The sequence below is a fragment of the Heterocephalus glaber genome, unplaced genomic scaffold (genome assembly GCF_053883595.1).
Source record: "Heterocephalus glaber isolate CG9 unplaced genomic scaffold, H.glaber_assembly_v1.0 deba00001124, whole genome shotgun sequence".
NCBI lineage: Eukaryota > Metazoa > Chordata > Mammalia > Rodentia > Bathyergidae > Heterocephalus > Heterocephalus glaber.
This window is the reverse complement of record NW_028258197.1, coordinates 234,393-254,027: the sequence shown is the minus strand read 5'-3', so window position 1 is coordinate 254,027 and position 19,635 is coordinate 234,393. Positions and strand designations below refer to the sequence as shown.

General features: G+C 44.7%; 1 protein-coding gene across 1 annotated transcript in view; it reads left to right on the top strand.

The window, feature by feature from the left end:
• Marchf10 (membrane associated ring-CH-type finger 10) overlaps positions 1-18,749 on the top strand; it is a 228,483-nt gene extending 209,734 nt beyond the window's left edge. The window contains 4 exon segments of the mRNA XM_087210162.1: positions 2,008-2,117; positions 13,518-13,631; positions 18,676-18,721; positions 18,724-18,749. Of these exon segments, the coding sequence (XP_087066288.1) occupies positions 2,008-2,117; positions 13,518-13,631; positions 18,676-18,721; positions 18,724-18,749 (296 nt within the window).
• The last annotated feature ends 886 nt before the right edge of the window (positions 18,750-19,635 follow it).

Here is a 19,635-nt window from a genome sequence, read left to right as displayed (position 1 = left end):
ATTAGATAAAGATATTTCCATGTGCTGATTGTGTCAGCTTGATCGTATAACTGGGTGTAAAGCCCCTTTTCAACTCCCTGGGGAAGTTGTAGCCTAAATATAGCCACATTGGTAGATCAGCTGTAGTTTCCTGGTAGAAAATAGGTTTCTTTAAAACATGGCTTTAGAGGGCCGGGGATTTAGCTCAGTGGTTCCACCGCCTGCCTTGCAAGCACAACGTCCCAAATTTGATCCCTGCTACAAAAAAACAAAAACAAAAATACAGCTTTAGAAATGAACACAATTTTAACAAGAAAAACAAGGTATTAGAAAATAACTGCTGTCTTTCAGACATACCTCTCTGAAAATCTTACTCCATGACCAAATCCTGTTTTTCTCTTTGGCTACATTCTTCTCAATATTGCAGGCCACCTGTGAGACCTGGAGTTTTACCCTGTCCTGGTGAAGTGTTGCCAAGCCCCTTCACCAAGGACAGTGCACTGTTTAATCAGAGAATGAACACATGGTATAATTATATTAACTGTCTCCTCCCTAAAGCTCTGTTTCCATGTGTGCTTTTTTCCCTAGCATGAGAAATATAGGATTAATCCTGAGATGTCTAAATGTGTATCTTCAAAGCAAGCAAATAACTATCTGCAAAACAAAACAAAAAAGTGGATTTTGATTACTACTGATTCTGCTATACAATGTTTTATCTTACTAGAAATTTGGTCCAATAAAACATCTAGAAAAAAAAAGGATCGGTGAAATGTGTCATGAAAATGAGGTTAGATGCAGACACTGGTATAGATATGTTTGGCAGAATTATGTTGGAAGACACACAGGATGTTCAATAACCAAAAGCATATTTCAATGATGGAAAAAAAGAAAAATCAAGCAAACAAAATGCCGATAAGGGATTACTATTCATCCTTGTCCTTTAAAAGTCTCTGTTATTTACTATTTCTTTATGTCCCCAGTGGGGAAATAGAACTGGAGTGTGAACCTATACAGGCTCTAATTACTAAGTAGATGCAAATAACTATAAATCCTCTGTTTTCTAATGCACAAAATAAATACCAGTATATCATCAGTCAAAATGCAGCATCTACACTAGGAGGAAAATGTACAGCATGTGGCTTAGATACAACTGCCACAGTTCTGCTGCTCCTATTCTTGTGCTGGAGAGTAGGGTAAGTGAAGAAAAAGTGCTGCTCTGAAATGCACGTTTTTATTTTGTTTTTGGTGGGGTTTTTTTTGTTTTTTCTTTCTTTGGTACCGGGGATCGAACTTGGAACCTTGTGCTTGTGAGGCAGGCGGCAGAACCACTGAGCTAAATCCCTGGCGAAATGCACATTTTTATAAAAATATCAACCCAGGAATCCTTCTCATGTTTCTTTTCCTATGCTTAGGTGCTGGCCCTAAATATTACTGTAACTTTTCTCAGGGAAGAATGTCACCTGGGTGGGAGTAAATGGAGATTTTTAAGCCCTTGACTAAGGACAGCTTCTGGCATCTAATTAGTCCTCAAGAATTTATTTACCTGGATCTATGTTAGGTCTACAAGAAAGAAAGAAAAAAAATAGGCCCAGTATTTACTCCTTTTGTAAATACCTGTGAGTTTGTAAAGACTCTTAACTTCCATGTAGCAATTCCAGTTTTATGAACCATTACGTTTATATTTAAATAGAAACAAGACTTGTTATTTAAAAGTCATGGGAATTTCACTTATACAAAGCTTGCATTATAAATGATTACAAAGGAAATTTTTTAGATCTCAGATTCAAGGCCATTTTCTACAGACTTTAAATGAAGGTCACTGAAGGTCAGAATTCATAACACACTCAAATTCTGTCTCAAAATATCACCCATCCAAAGTTCCAACGCAAACAGACCTAGGGCTGTATGTACATAAAATTCTCTTATGTGTATGTGAGTGTGTGAGTGTGTGTGTGTGTGTGTGTGTGTGTGTGTGGTGAGAACACTTAAGATCTAGTCTCTTACATATAATTCTTTGTTGAATTCAAGGAGCAGATCTAAATGCTGTGAAGATCTGTGAGATGTGTAAGCAAGACCTGCTGGTCAACCCGGATGAGTTTAACATGACAGAGTTCTACCAAAAGCACCAGCAATCATGGGTGAGAAATACTCACTCTGCCCCCACAGACTAATGTAGGTTAGAGGTACCAGGCAGGAAGAAACTCACTTTCCCTGACCTAAGGAATGTAGAAGCCTGTGTGTGACATGAGTCTGAGAGTGTCCTTTAGCTCACTTCTTTAAGAAGGCAGTCACTTAAATTGGAACAGTGAAGATTTGGGAAGTCTTGGTTATCCTGGGCCAAGAACGCCAAGCCATCTGCTGTCAGGGACAAAATTAAGAAGCTAAAGAAGCCAATTGGACACACAGAAATAGCAAGAAGTCTGAAAAAGTTCCATGCCCAAATTTGCTGAAGTAATTTAAGTTTAATAGCAAAAAGAAAAAAAAATTCAAGATCTTGGAGGAAATAGCCCCAGTTTAAATATCAAATAACTCTAGGATAATAAAGAATTGCTTTACCTAAGGATAATAAGCATGTAGCAAATGTTTAGTGTGTGCTTTTTAATACCTAGTGAATCAAGGTATAGGATAAGTGGAGAAAACTCCACTGGGGCATTTGGATTGCCTTTCTATTACTGTGAAAAAGTTAGTTAATCTCATGTGGGAAGGTAATTTATGCCCAAGATGATAGCTAATCATCTAATCCTCAGGCAAACAGGGTTCCACTTAGAAGTATACTCTCCAGTATAGAAGCCACGAGCCACATGTGGCTAATGAGAAAATAGGCAGTTCTAATCAACATATGTTATAAGTGCTAAATATACACTAAATACTTGGTACCAAAAAAAGTATAAAATATCATATAAGTTCTTTTTTTTTGTACTAGAGATTGAACTTGGGACCTTGCGCTTATGAGGCAGGCAACAGGACCACTGAGCTAAATCCCTGGCAAATATCATATAATTTAATGTTAAATGCACACTATTTTAATCTATTTTTCAACATTATAAAAAAATACCCAAAGCTGGGCAACTTTGAAAGAGATTTGGGGTCACAGGAGCAGTAACAGTCCATGCTGTAGCCCTTTTCCTAATGATGGAAACCAAAAAAAAAGAACAAAAAAAGCCCCAGAAGTCTATTTAGTTCACTCGTCTGTTCTATAAGTTTAAGGGCCCACATTATGGCCTTCGTCCTGGCAGAGTCCTGTGGTGGGATTAGCATCATGTGGCAAGAGACAAGGGAGTACACATGCATATGTGTTCTGATCTCCCTCCCTCTTCTTATAAACCACCAGAAGTCAATCAATCATGATGACCTTATTTAATCCTAATCACTTCCCAAAAGCACCACCTCATACCAGTCAGATTGTCCCCACCTTTTTAATATGTTTCACAATGAGTGTGTTAGTCGGCTTTTGGACACTATAATGAAATGCCTGAGGCAATTACCTTATTTAAAAAAGGGATATTTGGCTCATAGAGATTCTGGTCTCCAAAAATTGATTCTCCAAGATTAAGTGGTCCCATGGGCCGGGGATTTAGCTCAGTGGTTTTGCCGCCTGCTGCACAAGCACAAGGACCCAAGTTCGATCCCCAGTACAAAAAAAAAAAAAAAAACGATTAAGTGGTCCCAATTACTTTGGGCCTCTGGAGAGCACATTATAATAAGAACATGTAGTGGAGAAAATTTCTCACCTCTTCAGCCAGGACAGAGAAAGAGATTGGGCCCCCATGGTGCCCTTCAAGGCCATGACCCCAATGACCCTAGGACCTCTCAGTAGGCTCCACCTCCTAAAGCCTCAACCATCTCCCAATAACACTACCCTGGGGACCAAACTGTGACACAGGGACCTTTGAGAGACACCCAAACCATAACAATGAAAATTAAATTCAAAAACATGACCGCTTTGGGGAAACAAACCATACCCAAACCATAGCACACATCACATTTCGAAGACTTAATATGCTTTCCAGATCAGCATGTAAAAAGCTTGGAAGTCTCTACTCTGTCTTCAGCAAGCAAAAAGCTGAACAAACTGAAAAGTCAACAATTCTTAGATCCATAAGAAAAGAGAGCTCACAGGGCAAACTCTGCCCCTAAAATTGGAGAGACAGGAAAATAAAGAGAATCACAATTCCTAGAGCAAAGATTCATGTACAGAAACCTCTGTGGGAACCAGTGCAGGGTACAGAAACCCAGCCTGTAATTAGTGAATTGCTGGAGGCTCAGTGTGGACAAATCTGAAAGTAAAAAACTCTAGGGGAACCCAGTTATATGGGTGTTTCCATGCTTTTGTGAGTTTTATCTGCAGGAGCTCAACCATGTTCTTAGAGTGAATATCAGAGAAAAATCTCTTCACACTTCTAACAGGTAGAGGGAAAAAGTAAGCATTTTGATATATGCCAGAGGACTGTTCTGCCCTCAGGAGAAAGGATTTAACCAGAGTCTAACTAAACTGGGAGAAGGGAGATATCAACTCCAGCCCCTTGTAGCCATTTGGTAGGAGGACTGAGAAGCTTGTACGAAGTTCACAGTCCAGAAGCACAGGCTAAGACACTGAGACTCAAAGGAATGCTTCCTTTTTCTCACATCTTACCAAGATGTTACTAAAGGCCTACCTATAGCAGTTCCTATTACATCATGTCCAGCTATCAAGAAAAAGTTACAAGGCAAACAAAGGTGAAAAACACAATCCAAAGAGACAGAGCTAGTCATAGAACTAGGTTTAGATATGGCAGGGGTATTGGAACTACCAGGCCAGGAATATACAACAACTAAGACACTATACTATACACTAAAACAACAACTATACACTAAAAGCTCTAACAGATGAAGTAGAACAGCATTGCAAGGATAGGTAATATAAGCAGAAAAATGAAAATTCTAAGAAAAAAAATGCTGTAGATCAAATACACTGTAAAGGAAATGAAGAATGTCTTTAGTGAGCTTATTAATAGACTCTACACAGATTAAGGAACATATCTCTGAGTTTAAGGAATGCTTGCTGAAGCTGAAAAGCAAAGAGGAAAAAAGACTAAAGGAAAAAAAATGCAGGAATCCAAGAATTGTGGAACAATTATACAATAGGTGTACATATTAGTCAGCTTTCCATCACGCTAACAAAATACCTGAGATAATTAACTTATAAGAAGAAAAGCTATATTTTCTCTCATAGTTTTGGAGGTTCAAGCCCAAGACAGGGTAGACCCATTGGTTTGGGCCTCTGGTAGATGTGCCAGATAGTAATGGCAGGGAGTGCGTGGTACAGCAAACTGCTTGCCTTATGTTCAGGAAGCAAAAAGGAGAAAGCAGCTGGGTTCCCACAGTCCCCTTCAAGGGGACACTCCAAAGACCTAATGACCTACCTCCTAAAGTGTCCACCACCTCCCAGTAACAATACCCTGGGGACCACAATCTTAATATTTGGATTTTTGAGGGACATTTAATATCCAAACTATAGCAGTGTAATAAATGCATGGCAGAAATGCCAAAGGAGAAGAAAGAAGCCAGGCACAGTGGCACATTCCTATAATCCCAGCTACTGGAGAAGCTGAGGCAGAAAAATTGCAAGTTCAAGGCCAGCCCAGGCAATTTACCAAGGCACTATCTCAAAATAAAATATAAAAAAGTCTGGGAATGCAGCTCCCTAGCCTTGAAGCCATCTGGTGGGAGGACTGGTAGAACACCCTTGGATTCAATGCCCAGTACTGAAGAAGAGGAGGAGGAGGAGAAGGAGGAGGAGGAAGAGATAGAAGAAATATTTGAAACAATAATGGCTGAGAGTTTCTCCAAAATTAATGTTACACCAAACCAGAAATCTAGGAGGCTCAGAATACAGCAAGCAAGCCGAACGGGAAAAAAACAAAACAAAACTATACTATGACATATCATATTAAAATGGAAAAAATAAAAGATAAAGAAAAAAAATCCCGAAAGAAGCTAAAGGGGGGAGGAGTTAGCTCCTGCACCTCACCTGCCTCTCAAGCACAAGGTCCTGAGTTTGACCCTGCTACCCCCCCAAAAAAGAAGCTAATGGGGGGAGGGAGGATGACACCTTCCCTGTATCAAAGCAAAAATAAAAATTCCATCCAACTTCTCAGAAACCATATGAGTGTGGAGTGAAATATTTAAAGTGCTGAAGAATTTAAAGAATTCTGTACCCTGAAAAATTAGCCTTGAAAGTTGAAGGAGAAAGGCTTTCTCAAAGACTTAATACAAAAAAAAAATGTAAAATATCATATTAATAACTTTACACTCCAAACATGCATTTCGTAAGAACCTTTCAGTCGATGATGGGCCACACATACCATGTATGTACCAGACAATCTAGGTGTGAAGTAGGCTTTGCCGTCAAGGTTTGTGTAAGTGTGCTCTGTGACGGCCATGCAACAGTGAGACGCCTCACTACATATTTCTCAGAATGTATCCCCATCATCTAGCGACGTATAACTGCGATTATATGTCAGAATGATATTGTGCAAGTATTGGGTTAATAAAAGACATTATTAATAATAATTTCACTCACACGATCCCTGGTACCAAATAATAATAATAATAATAATAATTTAACTGATTTATTTTTGCTTGTTTAATGTAATGTGGCTACTAAAATTTTTCACATTATTTTCAAATGTGGTTAGCTTTTCTGCCTCACATTGTATTGTATTGGATTGTTCTGATCTAGAAAGTGCCTGGGACATAATAAGCAATCAATTAATATTTGCCAAATGAATATAGCCCAACATTACCATTATAACTTTAAAATGTCCTTCCTTATAGAATGGTCCAAAAGATGACTAATAATCATGGCTGCAAAGCACATAATTTTAAAACTATAGAATCATTGTTAACAATCAAAATGTCACTCTTCAAAGGGGGACCACTTCAGCTTTCAGATGATTAGCCTGCATCCAGACCTTTTTCTGAAAACACTTTGACAGCTGAGTCAAAATGCCATGTGTGGTCTGAGCAATTCTGCAATTTGTTTTTGGGGTTTTTTTAATTGTAAGGTGCTGGAGGCCAGGGATTTAGCTCAATGGCTCCACTGCTGCCTCAAAAGCGCAAGGTCCTGAGTTTGATCCTTGGTACCTAAAAAAAAAAATCCTACAGTGCTAGAAAAAGGAACCAAATATTGATAAAAATGAAGAATATTGCACAAGTGCAAGGTCCTGAGTTCGATCCCCGGTACCAAAAAAAAAAGAATATTGGAATAATGTAATCAGCAAATTTGATATAGTGGGCACAATGCCATGTCAGCATTGCAGAGTTTGGTCATCAGGAAGTTGGAGAAAGAAAAGAAGTAGAGGAGAGGGGAGGGGAGGAGAAAAGAAAGAAAGAAGAAAGGAAGGAAAAAGAAAAGGATTACTTAATAAATAAATTCAGTATTTTGAGGCCTTTGGGTTTCCCATCACTCAATTCTCAGACCTAAGATCTGAGATGAAACACAGAGAGATCCACATTCTTGAATGCTAAGCATATTGGAGTCAAACTCTTGAAAGGAACCAGGCCTCCCGAGTGCCTGGGTTCAGGGTGCCGACAGGTTTATCTCAAAAAGTAGATCATTCTAGGAGGTGGAGCCTGTTGGGCTTCCTGAAAAGGATGTGTCCAGGCGAGGCTTCCCAAAATGCTAGCAGCACTCTCTGCAGACATCATGAATCCTGAAGCCCTAGCCAATGCCTTGTCTAAGAAAGACCCCTTTTGGTCCCAAGCACTTCCTGTTGTTCCTCTACTGAGTGCTGCCACCATTTACTGTCCTTTTCTCAGTGGTCTTTGTAGACTTGACCTGATAACAGCAAATTTTTTCACTTGTATGAAAGTTTGCACTCAGTCGCCTGAGGAACCCTGTTCCACTGGAAAGCACATCAGCTTTGACTAAGAGCTGAACCTAGATCCTAGTGCCTTTCCCAAGGGTGCCCTGTAGAAGACACAGGTACCTCGCCTAATAAACACAGAGGAGGCTCTTCTTAGTGCATGGGAACTGCCATGTTAGAGCCACAAAGTTGCCCAACGTCTTTGTCACCAGGGACCAGACTGGAGTCATCCTTAAACAAACAAAGCCAACTGGCCCACATAGGGCTCATACTCATACCTTCCCCTCACGGCATCCTCCAGGAAGAGATGGGGGCCACCAGCACATGCTAAAAAGAACTTGCAACATTATCTTAGCAGGATGAGCGATGGCATCTGAATGAAGGGCAAAAAGTGACCAGCAAAAGAAAGCAACAAGGAATGAGGCCAAGCAGTGTGGCCACCCTAGGCCTCATGTGACAAGGGGCACCTCCCAGGACCAGGCAAACTTAGCTGTTTGGTAGAAGAAAGCAGCTGTGGCCATACCACTGTCCAACAGAGAGGAAACAGCGGGAACAAACATCCAGCTCTTTCTCCTCCACCCCCTCTGCTCTCTGCCAGGCAAAACCACTATCATACCCACTGGGAAGCTGGAGATCAAGGAACCCTAATGGTACCAACAATGGGGTCAGCCTCTAGGCCGCAGAGCAAGGTGCAGAGTGGGTCTAGGGGGGAAATGGAGGACATCCAGCACAGAAATTGCTCTATTGGAAGCAGAAAAGATCTTAAATTAGTTTCCATGAGAGCTTGACAACCCATCAAAGCCTTTGGAAAACGCCCTTCATTATAATCACAGGTAGAACCTTCATGGCAGACCCACCTTGATGGGAGAACACCAGGGTTCTCAGAGAACCGCAGTATTTACCTGCTGAGTAATCCTGTGCCACTGAAAAGCACGATATTTACTTGCTGGTGGAAAGCTGTTGAGTGCTCACACTTTTACAGCAATTCTGCCTGTTTCGGTGGCCTGTTGCGAATTTAATAGTGTCTGTTTGCTAACAATCTGAGTTAAACTGGAGACTCCAGGGAAGTGTGATTCAGACAAGTTCAGAAACTCTCCGAGGACAAAGGCTGAACCAGCTGTTGTCTAACACAAAGCTACAAGGATGTAATAGAACTTCAGCAATGTCCCCAGGCACAGCGGGCTCACTGCAGGGACCTGCCCAGCTGGGAAGTCCCCCAGGCTGATGGTGTTGATGTGTGACCCTGTGCTTCTGAGGGCTTAGCCCCTTCTCCACATATCCAGACCATGCCTCCAGCGGGCCTCTTAGCCACCCTCAGTGCTGGTCCCTCCTTGGCAAATGGAGGGCAGTAGAGTAGCTGACAGAGCAGAGTAGCTTTGTGAGCAGTAGAGTGGCCGGTGCCAAATCTAGACATGTACAAAGAAAAGGACAAAAACCAGAAGAGATCTAGAACTGGCTTCACCTCAGCCTGGCTTTCTCTCGACCTCAACTAAGTAGCTGACATTTTCCTCATGCATCTTCCTACTGTTTTGTCTTGTTTTGCTTTGATTATAAAAAAGCACAAAAATCTCCCATAGTAACAGTCTCCCAGATAACAGCTTTTAACCTTTAGCTGTTTTATTTTTTTTCTTATTGAAATGCTGATCCCCAAGCTCAACCCTAGAGATTCTGGTTTAATTGGACTGGGGTGGGGCCAAGTAGCACTTATTTAAACTGTGGCAAAACACACGTAACATAGAAGTTTAACTCACTTTAGAAACTCTTATTGTGAGCTGGGTGTGGTGGTGCATGCCTGTAATTTTAGCACACAAGAAGCTGAGGCAGGAGGGTCACAAGAGCGAGGCCAGCCTGGGCACCTTAGCAACTTAGCAAAATTTAAATATGTTTAAAAGGCTAGGGATATAGCTCAGGGCAAAGGGCCTAGGTTCAATCCCCCAGTACCTCAAAAATAAATAAATATTCTGAGCACCTACTGTATGTACTGTATACCAGCATATCCAAGACCAATATAGTCACTGCCTTCTGATAAGGAAGCCAGTTGGTGAGCAAAGCTCAGGAGAAGGGCATGCAGAATTTTAGGTTTTGCTCTCACTGGCTCATCTGTGCACTTATTTGCTGAGCGCACACTATATACCAGGCACTAGGGGCACAGGTACCAACAAGAGCTCGGCCAGGCCCTCACAAACAAATTACCTGGATCCCATCTTTAATTCTTGCCTTTCTTGTCCTGGTTAGGATATTTTTGTTGGGCAACATACTACGTCCACCTCCTAGTTCAATTTACATTGCACCTGGGATAAACAGCAGAACAGGGGTTTCCTGGCCCTGCACTGTTAAAATTCTTTGTCCAAAGTCACAGCGTTCAAAGGCCCCAGGTTGCCCACCTTCTCCCTTGCAGGTTCCAGAGCCATGTGTCCTGTGTCATAGAGATGAGTACTCGTGTCATCTTTGTTCTGCCTCACAGCAGAGTCTCTGTGGGCCTCTGCTGTCACTGCTCTGAAAAACAGGGCCTGGCCTTGCTCCAACCCAGCCTAGGACACAAGTCTCTGGACACGCACACTCCTCTAACTACCCTTAGACCTGGAAGCATCTCTGGAACATACTTGAAGACTTCCTAAAACATTCACCAGGATGTCAGCTTCAAGTCAGTACCTGGGCACTGAGCATTTCCATCACTAGCATATCTCTTGGCCAAAATGAATATTAACAAAATGAAGGGTAGGAGAAAGGAGAAAGGAAGAAAAACAACTGGCAGGTGGCCTGAGCTCCTGAGAGCTCTTGTCCACTGCTTCACAAGCCTTCTCTTTTCCAAGTGTCCCCACCTCCTCCTGCCACCCTCCTGTCCCTTCCGTCTGATGACAGAAGAACTCTGCATGGGAGATTGAGTATGGTATGATTGGGTCAAAGGAGGAGCGGATCAGAAGCAGCTCCAATAAATAACGCTTCAAAATCTAGTTCATTTGGCCCTGCTCAGCAAATGCCGCGGAACTCTTTCAGTGAGCAGATCCCTCCCACTTGTGGCTCAGAGTAGAAAGGGTGACTCTGGGTTGCCTGCCAGCGTCTGCTCTGATTGGCTGGCCTGGCCCGTGTCGGCATCACAAGCTCTGTGAAGGGCACACGTAAAGGAGGCAGGCAGCGAGATTTATGGCTCTGCCTGACAGGCTCCTCCCACAGAACCGAGAAGAGACACAATCTGCTAGAAGTGACTTTTCAAATTATCTGTAGAAAACATTAGTGGATATTTTCCCATCTGCATGCCTCCGGGCCTTATTGAGTCATAAAAAGTAAATGGTTTCCCTGAATGCTTTGACAAACCTGATAGTTCCAAGCCATTTTTGAGTTGATTGATTTGCCATTATGCATCAGAGTGTTTCTCCCATAAAGGCTCCCTGGCAAACACAGGGCTGGAGAGAAAACCTCCACACAGCCGAGGGAAGCCGTGGCCAGGAAAACCAGCAGCGACAAGGCTTAGTTCGGGTGGAGCTGCTAAAAAGCACATTAGGAAGGCTTTCCAGAGGTGGTGGCTTTGGAGACAGTCCTGAAGGGAAGTGGTAGGTATGACTTTCAGGGAAGTGGGAGGAGGTGTACAAAACAGAAGCAGTGGAAACAAACAATGTGCTCTCCACCTGCTCTGGGCCAAGGTCAGCAGAGCATAGAAAACATGACCAAAAGCTAAAAATAGGAGCTGACTGCTAAGGACATTGGGCTTAAGCCTTTAAAGATGGACCTGCAGGATAGTGGAGGGGCCTCGAGACGTGACCTGGAAGCCAGTTGTCACCGAGATCCGGAGTCGCCCTGATTCAGAAGGAAGGGCACATTGATCCCTGCTCTGCACCTTCCCTGGCAGTTACTCGGTCCTGGAAGAGGCGTGTTCTGCACCAGCTTCCTGAGGCAGCCTCTGTCTGCGGGGTGGGCAGACGCCTCTGCCGGTGCAGGAAGATGAGACTGAAGTGGTCTCTGGGTCAGATCTGTGCTTTGTTATCGCGGGCACCCAGAGTCATAGTTCTCGCTCTTCCCGAGGGTGGTGTAAAGAGCCTTGCCTCCTGTGGGGGGATTTTAGTCCCCCAGAATGGGCTGCTTCCTGAGTACAGCCTGGAGCACCCCAAGATTTGGCATGAGGACAGATGGGGAATGAAAGTGTCTCCCCCTCTTCCCCTGCAGGGTGGCATCATTACTAACACCACACATGCACTGAAGGTCTAGGAAGGGTCCAAGGGGTGAGGCCTTGAGCACAGCCAAGGAGCTGACAACAGAGGTCCCAAGGCCCTCTGAGGGACAGCCCGACCCTCCCTGTGCAGCACCTAGTCCAAGCACCAGAAAAATAAAACACAGCCCGCCTGTCACAAAAAAATAGAAATGAGCTGGGAAATGGCTCAGTGATAAGAGTGCTTGTCTAATAGGCAAGAGACTCTGGGTTCCATCCCCAGCATTGCAAAAAAAGGAAAGAAAGAAAAAGTAAAAACATTAACAAATGCAAGATGTGCTGTACAAAATAAAGACACAGCTTAGGAGTCAGGAAGCAAAGGAATGACTGGAACAAGTGAGGCCCGTCAGAAAGGCTTCCACAGAGGTGACATCTGTGACAGCTGTAAGAAAGTTATGGACATAGCCAGGTAGAAGGGCAGGAAAACAGCATTTAAGACAGATGCATGAAAGTAACAGATGAAAGAAAGCTCAAGGCCCTGCGGTTCCCAGTGCCACACAAGACCCTGCCTCGGCCCACTGTCTAGGGGTTAAATGACAAGAGTAGCCCACACAAGGGGACAAGGGGACCTTAAGTGAGACCATCGGAAAGCCCAGTTGTAAAGGGAGAAATGTATAGAATGGAGGTGTTGGGCCTTTTCTGTGGACAATGGAGGACCTTTGATGAAAATAAGCCCTCATGGCATCTGTGTCTCAGATTGTTCGGTGAAATTTGTTTTTCTAAGATACATCTTGTCCTTTTCATTCCTGTGGTCAATGACACCAGCAGCTCCACACATAAAAACAGCATGATGTGCAGACTGCTCACTTCTGCCTTATGTGGTCCCTGCTCACCACTTCCCCAGCCCATGCCAAAACTGTTTTAAAAAAGCAAACACCAACCCCATCTACAACAGCCATGCCAGCCAGGAGGGATTGTTGCCCACTGCATGTTCTGCTCTCTTTGCCACTGTCTGCTGGCCTTCGGGCCTCTGTCTGAGAGGCCTTAGCACCCTCCTAGCTACCTGCTGAAGTCCCTCTCATCCCTCAAGGGCCATGGAAAACTGCTTCCTCCAAGAAGCCTTCCCACAGATCCTACTCACCTGGCCGGTCTTCCCCTGGGCCCTCCACTGTAGCACCCAGCAGACCGCTCACCTTGGAGCCGCCTTAGTGAGGCTCTCCCCCCACATCAGGTGACAGGATCTGAGGGAAGCACCAAGGCCTTTCCCTGAACTGCCCACAACACAGGTAACTGCTCCACAAATGTCTGCAGAATGGGACCGAGACTGGCAAACTCCACTCTTGAAGCATCCTGGACTGGGTGGTAGAGAGAATTGCAGGATGCCTGCCCGCCTCTTCCCTGGCCTGCCTCCTGCTCTGACCTTGTCTCCAAGGGCAGGACTTCCTTGGAGCTTGAGCTCTTGTCACTTCTTAGCCTTGTTACCCTCCAACCTGATTGAGATCAGGAATACTTTGTAGATGAACTTACGAGCTTTTTTCCATGTTTAGGCACAAAATGAGCTGATGAATTCAGGCTTGTACCTGATGCTGCTGCTTCGCCTGTATGAACAGAGATTTGCAGAACTCATGAGCCTCAACTATAGGTGGATCGTGAGAGAAAGGGTAAGTGTGGCCCTGACCTGGAGCCATCTGCTGCAGCCTGAAAAACTCTAGGGTGGTGTTTATTAGAAGTGCAACTGTTGAGGTCTTCACAGTCATTTGGTAGGATACAGGACTGTCATTTTTAGGACTAAGACTTAGCAGTTGCTGTGTATATACAATGACCCTCTGGCTGGAAAATAAGTGATAGTCACATAATCATGAGTAGTAATTAAATGGTCACATAAGTGAGAGACTCCCTAGGGATATATGCTCCCCAAAATGGAGGCCAACAGGGGTGATGGGGCCGGTTGTGTACTAGGTGTGGCCATGCCCACTGCCCAAGAGTGGAAGATCTGTGAAAAACTGGTACCTTCCCAAAGGAGAGTTGATTAGCAATCAAGCCATAAGACTAGCCCTTCTTCCTATTTTGCTTTGGATCCCAGGGCACATTATGTCACCATGTGTGTGCGTGCGTGTGTGTGTGTGTGTGTGTGTGTGTGTGTGTCTGCCAGGAAATAAAGGTACTGAGGATGGCCCCATTTAGAGTAGTGAGAATGTATTTACCAGGAACAGGAACAGTCATCTGTGGCTGCCCTTCCTTTAATAAGAAGCCTGGGCCCTCTAGGAGTCTGCATGGAACAGAGGGAGAGACTTGGCTCTGTTACTAACTGGGCTTCGGCCTTTGCAAACTCAGTGATGGTATCCAATGTGAAGTATCCTAGTACACTTGGCCATTGTCAAGTCAGCCCCTTGAGCCCCACAAGACTTCCGTCTCCATCAAATGGCTGGCTGTGACCATGCCAGGCAAGAGATCTCTGAAGACAGGAGCATTCCTTTCCTTAAGGTCATGCCTGGGCACCTATGCTCTTAGGGTTCCCAAGACACCCCAGGAAGCTTGGGTCTTGACCTCTACTCCTGTGAGAAGGTCCTGTCAGAAGTCTTGGCAGCAGACTGACAGAACCAAGAGGAAGTTTTACTGACCTGCCATCTTGCTCCATGTACCTCTCTCTCCTCATTGTCTGCCCTCCCCCCTCCCTTCTCCTCTCCCTCTCCTCCTGTTTCTCTTCCTTCTTCAAATGGACAGGAGGTATTTGGCAGCACCAGTCACTAGCCAGAGGTTGGAGTGTAGTCATTCCGGGCCTTCGGTAACACTGCTATAGACTATGTGACCTCGGGCTGTTAAACCATTTACAGCCACCCCTATGTGGATTCAAAACCGTCAGTCATAAGAATTCTAAATTCCTTCCTACTTTTTTCCAGTTTAAACTCTCCCCTTAGATCCTGAGCTCCCAATTAGGAAAACAGACTGGGTCTCTGCCAATGTATCTCCTCAGGAATCTCACCCTTCTTTTGACCTGGGCCTGTCTTTCCTTAACTCTTCCATGGTTTTAATGGTGACATAAATTCCTCAGAGAAATACATTATTTAAAAAAAGGAAAGTACAGGAAACAGGATATGATCTTTTTTAATATTTCTGTAGCTTCATTTTCCTTTTTTCCCCCACATCTTTTTAATGAACTTTTTATTGCACACTGAACTTCAAAGCACCCAGGGTTGATGTAGGGTGCAGATGGCCCCAGCATCAGCGAGCTAATGCAAGTGACATCAGCCACTAGGACTGCAAAGCAAACAGGGGAAGACAAACAGTAAAACCCAGTGGTTGAAAACCAAGGCCCTAGAGCAGTGATAGCAAACCTTTTAGACCTTTCAATGATACACGCAGCCCACTGCAGCTTGCGTGCCAGAGGTTCGCCATCACTGCCCTAGAGCATTGACTCTAAGGAAACTTCGAGTAAAACTTTTCGGAGAAGGAGTAAGTTACCCCAGGAAGAAGCTGGGAAAGCAGAGTAGAAAGAAGCAGCAAGGGTTAAGTGAGCTTCTCTCACCACCAGGTCATTTAATTTGAGAAACTCTGAAAAAGATTTCATCCACCTTAATCACCAAGCAAGAGCTGAATACAAATAGCCAGTTAAGAGGGAGGTACCCATAGGAAACAAAATAAAACCAACTGGATCTACACCTCAGTATCTTCCTATGGAAGTCGCACACTCTCTAAAGGTAACATTTAGCAAAAGAGAAGCACTGAGTCGGGAGAGAACCCTCTTTCCCACTCCTTACCTACCAAAACTGGAGGAGTTATGCACGTTGGGCTTCTTGGCTGTCTCATTAAGAGACCCATGACAAATGCCTGTTAGCAGTGGCAATCATCATTTCCTCATTTTGGCATGTACAGTCCTGCACTAGGGGCTGAGATGGGATAGGGAAAGTTATGCCATGATGCCCTTTTTTTTGAGGACCTTAGGACCAAGTTAGGAGATGACACTCACATATTTATAAATCTGGAAATTACTAGAAGTAGCTCCTGGGCAAGAGAATTCAGGTCAAGTGAATTCCTAGAGGCTGTGAAATTTCAGCATCTTCCCTGGTGGGGGCTTCAAGTGACTCGGGCCTTCTATGCCTGTCTTTCCTGATGCTAGGCACACAGTGAGTCATAGCTGACTGCTGACCATGCCCCAGGGACTGTGGATCCCAGGAACACTGGGTGATTTCAAATATCCCAAATCACTGCTGAGGTTGAGCATGGGTTGGGGGCACTCATTAGCAACTTGGGCATGGAACTCTTATCCCTTTTGTATCCCAAAGTTCTCCAGTTCCTAAAAATTGCCTAGTATATAACAGATGCTTAGCCCAGGCATGGTGGTGCACACTTGTAATCTCAGCACTTGGGAGGCTGAAGCAGGAGGATTGCCAGGAGTTTGAGGCCAGCCTGGGCTACATAGTGAGTTGAAGGCCAGCATGAACTAGCAAGATCCTCTCAAAAAACAAAACAAACAAACAAAAAAAGATGCAGGAAGCAATTCTTGAATTATGTTTTGGAGAAAGTAAAAGTACAACTTTATAGAAAGAACAGTATTCTAAGGAAGGAATACTCCTAAATTCAAGTTATACTCATTTATTCTTCACACCTACATATGCCCAGTTCTAAAATAGATCCTGGAAATGCAGAGATGATTAAGACGCAACTTGCCTATAAGGACCCAAGAGCCAGAAAAGAGGATACCCCAAACTGTGCTTGTGTCTTGATAGCAGACCAAGGCAGATGAGGAGGAACACCCAGAAGTTAGATGAAATGAAGAACCACCAGTCCTGCCTCCTCCTATCCTTTCTCCAGGATGGACACTGCAGCTGGGCTCTTCAGGGACTCCAGATAGTGCCAGGGAGGCCTTGCTTTTAATCCATCAGGTTTTGTCCCTTGTGAGTCTTCATTGAGAGCCTGGTGGCAAAACTCCTCTCAGCTGATCCGCGGAGGACATGTTTAGACTGAATCTCGGAGACTTGTTGGACAAGGGTGAGTAGGGAGGAAAAGGCATTCCATGCAGAGGAAATGCAGTGCTGTAGAGACATGGAAAGATTCGTATGTTGGCAGAAAAGGAGTTGTGTGGCTGGGCCTGGCAGAAAGTGAGCCAGAGGTATAGGCAAGTGCCCCAACACCAAGTGCTGAGGTATGACTCGGGAGGCCAAAGAGATTTGGTTGAGTGCGAGGTGGGTAGCTGTTGAAGTGGCACAGAGCAATTAGGGGACTCATGTGGGGAGCCTGAGATGAGTGTGGAGAAAGGTAGGGCTGAAGGAAGTACTGCTGCTGCTCTATGCCCATGCCCAACAGGAAGCTGGCCTTCCCTCACTTCAGGCGCCATGATGGGAACATCTCCAAAGAACACAGGACCTAAACAGCTGCACCTGACCCCACATGCTCATCTGTTAGTCTGAGGGGACACAGGCTGCCCTTGGAGGCGAAGCTAACTGGACTTGCCTTCCTGCCATTTTAATTTCATACCTACAAAGTGTATCCCATTATTTGGGTTCTGCTCCCTCAGACCTGCATCCTGGGCTTCCTCCTGGCCTGGATCTTGTCTCTATGTAATTATTATAATGTTTCCTGAAGAAAACACCCTCCTTTGTCTTCTGCACCAGGTGTGCTGTTGATGAAAACACAGGCTAGGTGGCCCGGGAGGGGACTGCAGTGACTGAGGGGCAGGGTGAATCTAGAAGCAGCTTTCAAGTCCCATGGGTCCATTCATGCCTTTGGCTGGATGGACCATGTCCAGGGCCCCTCTCAATATACTCAATTTCTACAAAACCAATACCTCTTGCCTCGAGGGACCAAATCTACCCAAAATATGGAGTCCAGGTTTGATCCCCAGTTAGAAAAAACTTCCTACTCACCAAGATGGAGCTTCCTGGTGTAGGGAGGGTTGGTTACCTGGACATGATCACCTTGCACAGAATCTAGTGGCAGGTTGAAGTTGCCTCGGAAGCCCAGAGAAAACGAAGGTGGGGGTTAACATCATCCTGATGTATAATTTACTGTGTCACCAGGACCTGCTACCCTGAGATGAAATTCCATCCTTCCCCTGCCTCCCTCTATGGGCACAAAAAGGGGCCAAGGTACCACAGCTGCCTCTACACTGGCCAGGCAGTTGCCCAGTAACAGTGTTCAGCACCCCAGCCTGTGACAAAGCCCCTCTTCTTGGGGAAGAGCACCAGCCCCTTTGCAGAGGAGCCCACATCCTTGCCGCCTGGCGGAGTACACAGTGTTTCCTATTGTAGCAAAAAAAAATGCCTTAAAGTCAGAACAAAGAGAGCGCCCAGGGCCTTGATGGGTCTGCTGCTTCCTGCTGAGCAGAGAATACAACCGATTGTTTAAAAGCCAGTCAGTGGTGAGGCAAGTGGCCCATTAGTACAGCCCTCATCCCAGGGGCCTACCATCAGAAAAGGATTCTGCTACTCAGATCAATTGCTGAAAGGAAGTGAGTCTGTTCACACTGCCAAATTTAGAGGCCCTAAAACAGCAAAGGTGACCCGGGTTATCAGTGCAGCAGTCCTGGAACTAGCTAGGCCCTGTCTATGCTGGGTGTCCACGAAGCCCTCCGAAACTCCACCCATTCCCTGCCCCTTTAAGGTGATGTAAGGGATTCCTAGAACATTCCAGAGACTAGGGAATTGTACATCTGTTCAAAATTGCATTGGAGAAACAATTCATTTCTCATTGTCTTCTTTTTCATAGTTGTCAAGAAATTACTCACAACCCAGACCCGAAGAAAATGAAAGTAGGTTTGGGGATCAGTCCTGCCTTTTTGAGGGTGTTTGCTAAATCACTTTTTCTGTTACTGTGTTTAAACCTAATGCTGTTGGAGGAAGTCATGACCACCACCAGAGGCAAACATAACCCCACAAAGCTTGGGAAACTGTAGCTGCAGCAAACAATCAGGAAGGCCAGTCCAAGTAGGCTGGATACAGAGCAGGTAAAAAATTTAATTCATACAGAAAGTAAGGAAAAGGATCAACAAAGGGGAAGAGGGTATCAGCAAGTGTAAGATAAGGTTTTTTTCTATTCCTTTTTTCTTTTTCTCTGATATCCAGCACTTGGTGAGCATTGTTTTCTTTTTTCTTTTCTTTAGCGCAGTGGTGGTTGGGGTGGGCTACGGCTAGAATCCTGTCTGCGATTTTCCTTCCCAAACCCTGAAAGGGGTTGTTTGGCCATTACCGAAAGGAACCACATTCATTGACAAGCATGTGACTTGATTCGATTCCCTCATCATTGGGCCCAATCAAGTGGGTCTGTTGGATTCGGAGGTTGAACAAAGCAAACAGGTCTCTGGAGTAAGGTTCCTCAAAGGAGGCAGCACAGCTGTCTTCAAACGTAGTGCGGAAAAATCTCTTCCTAATTCCAGAGAAATCCCAACTGGAGGGAAAAATGTATTTAATTAAAGCTGGAGCGCTCTAAGTCAAACTCAGAAGGAATTTCTCCATCAGCAGGGGAAATAAACACTGCAGGAAATTGAGGGGGGTGTGACAATTAGGTCCCTAGAGGTGCTTGGGGGAGAAATTTTACAAGTGGTTCCCAAGCTGACTTTGCCATCCGGAGCACCAAAAAAACTTACCCAAAACAGATTCCTGGGCCCTCCCGGCGATTCGGCCTCCGGCGAGGGGTGGAGCCCTGGAACGTCTCTTCTAACCTCGGCCG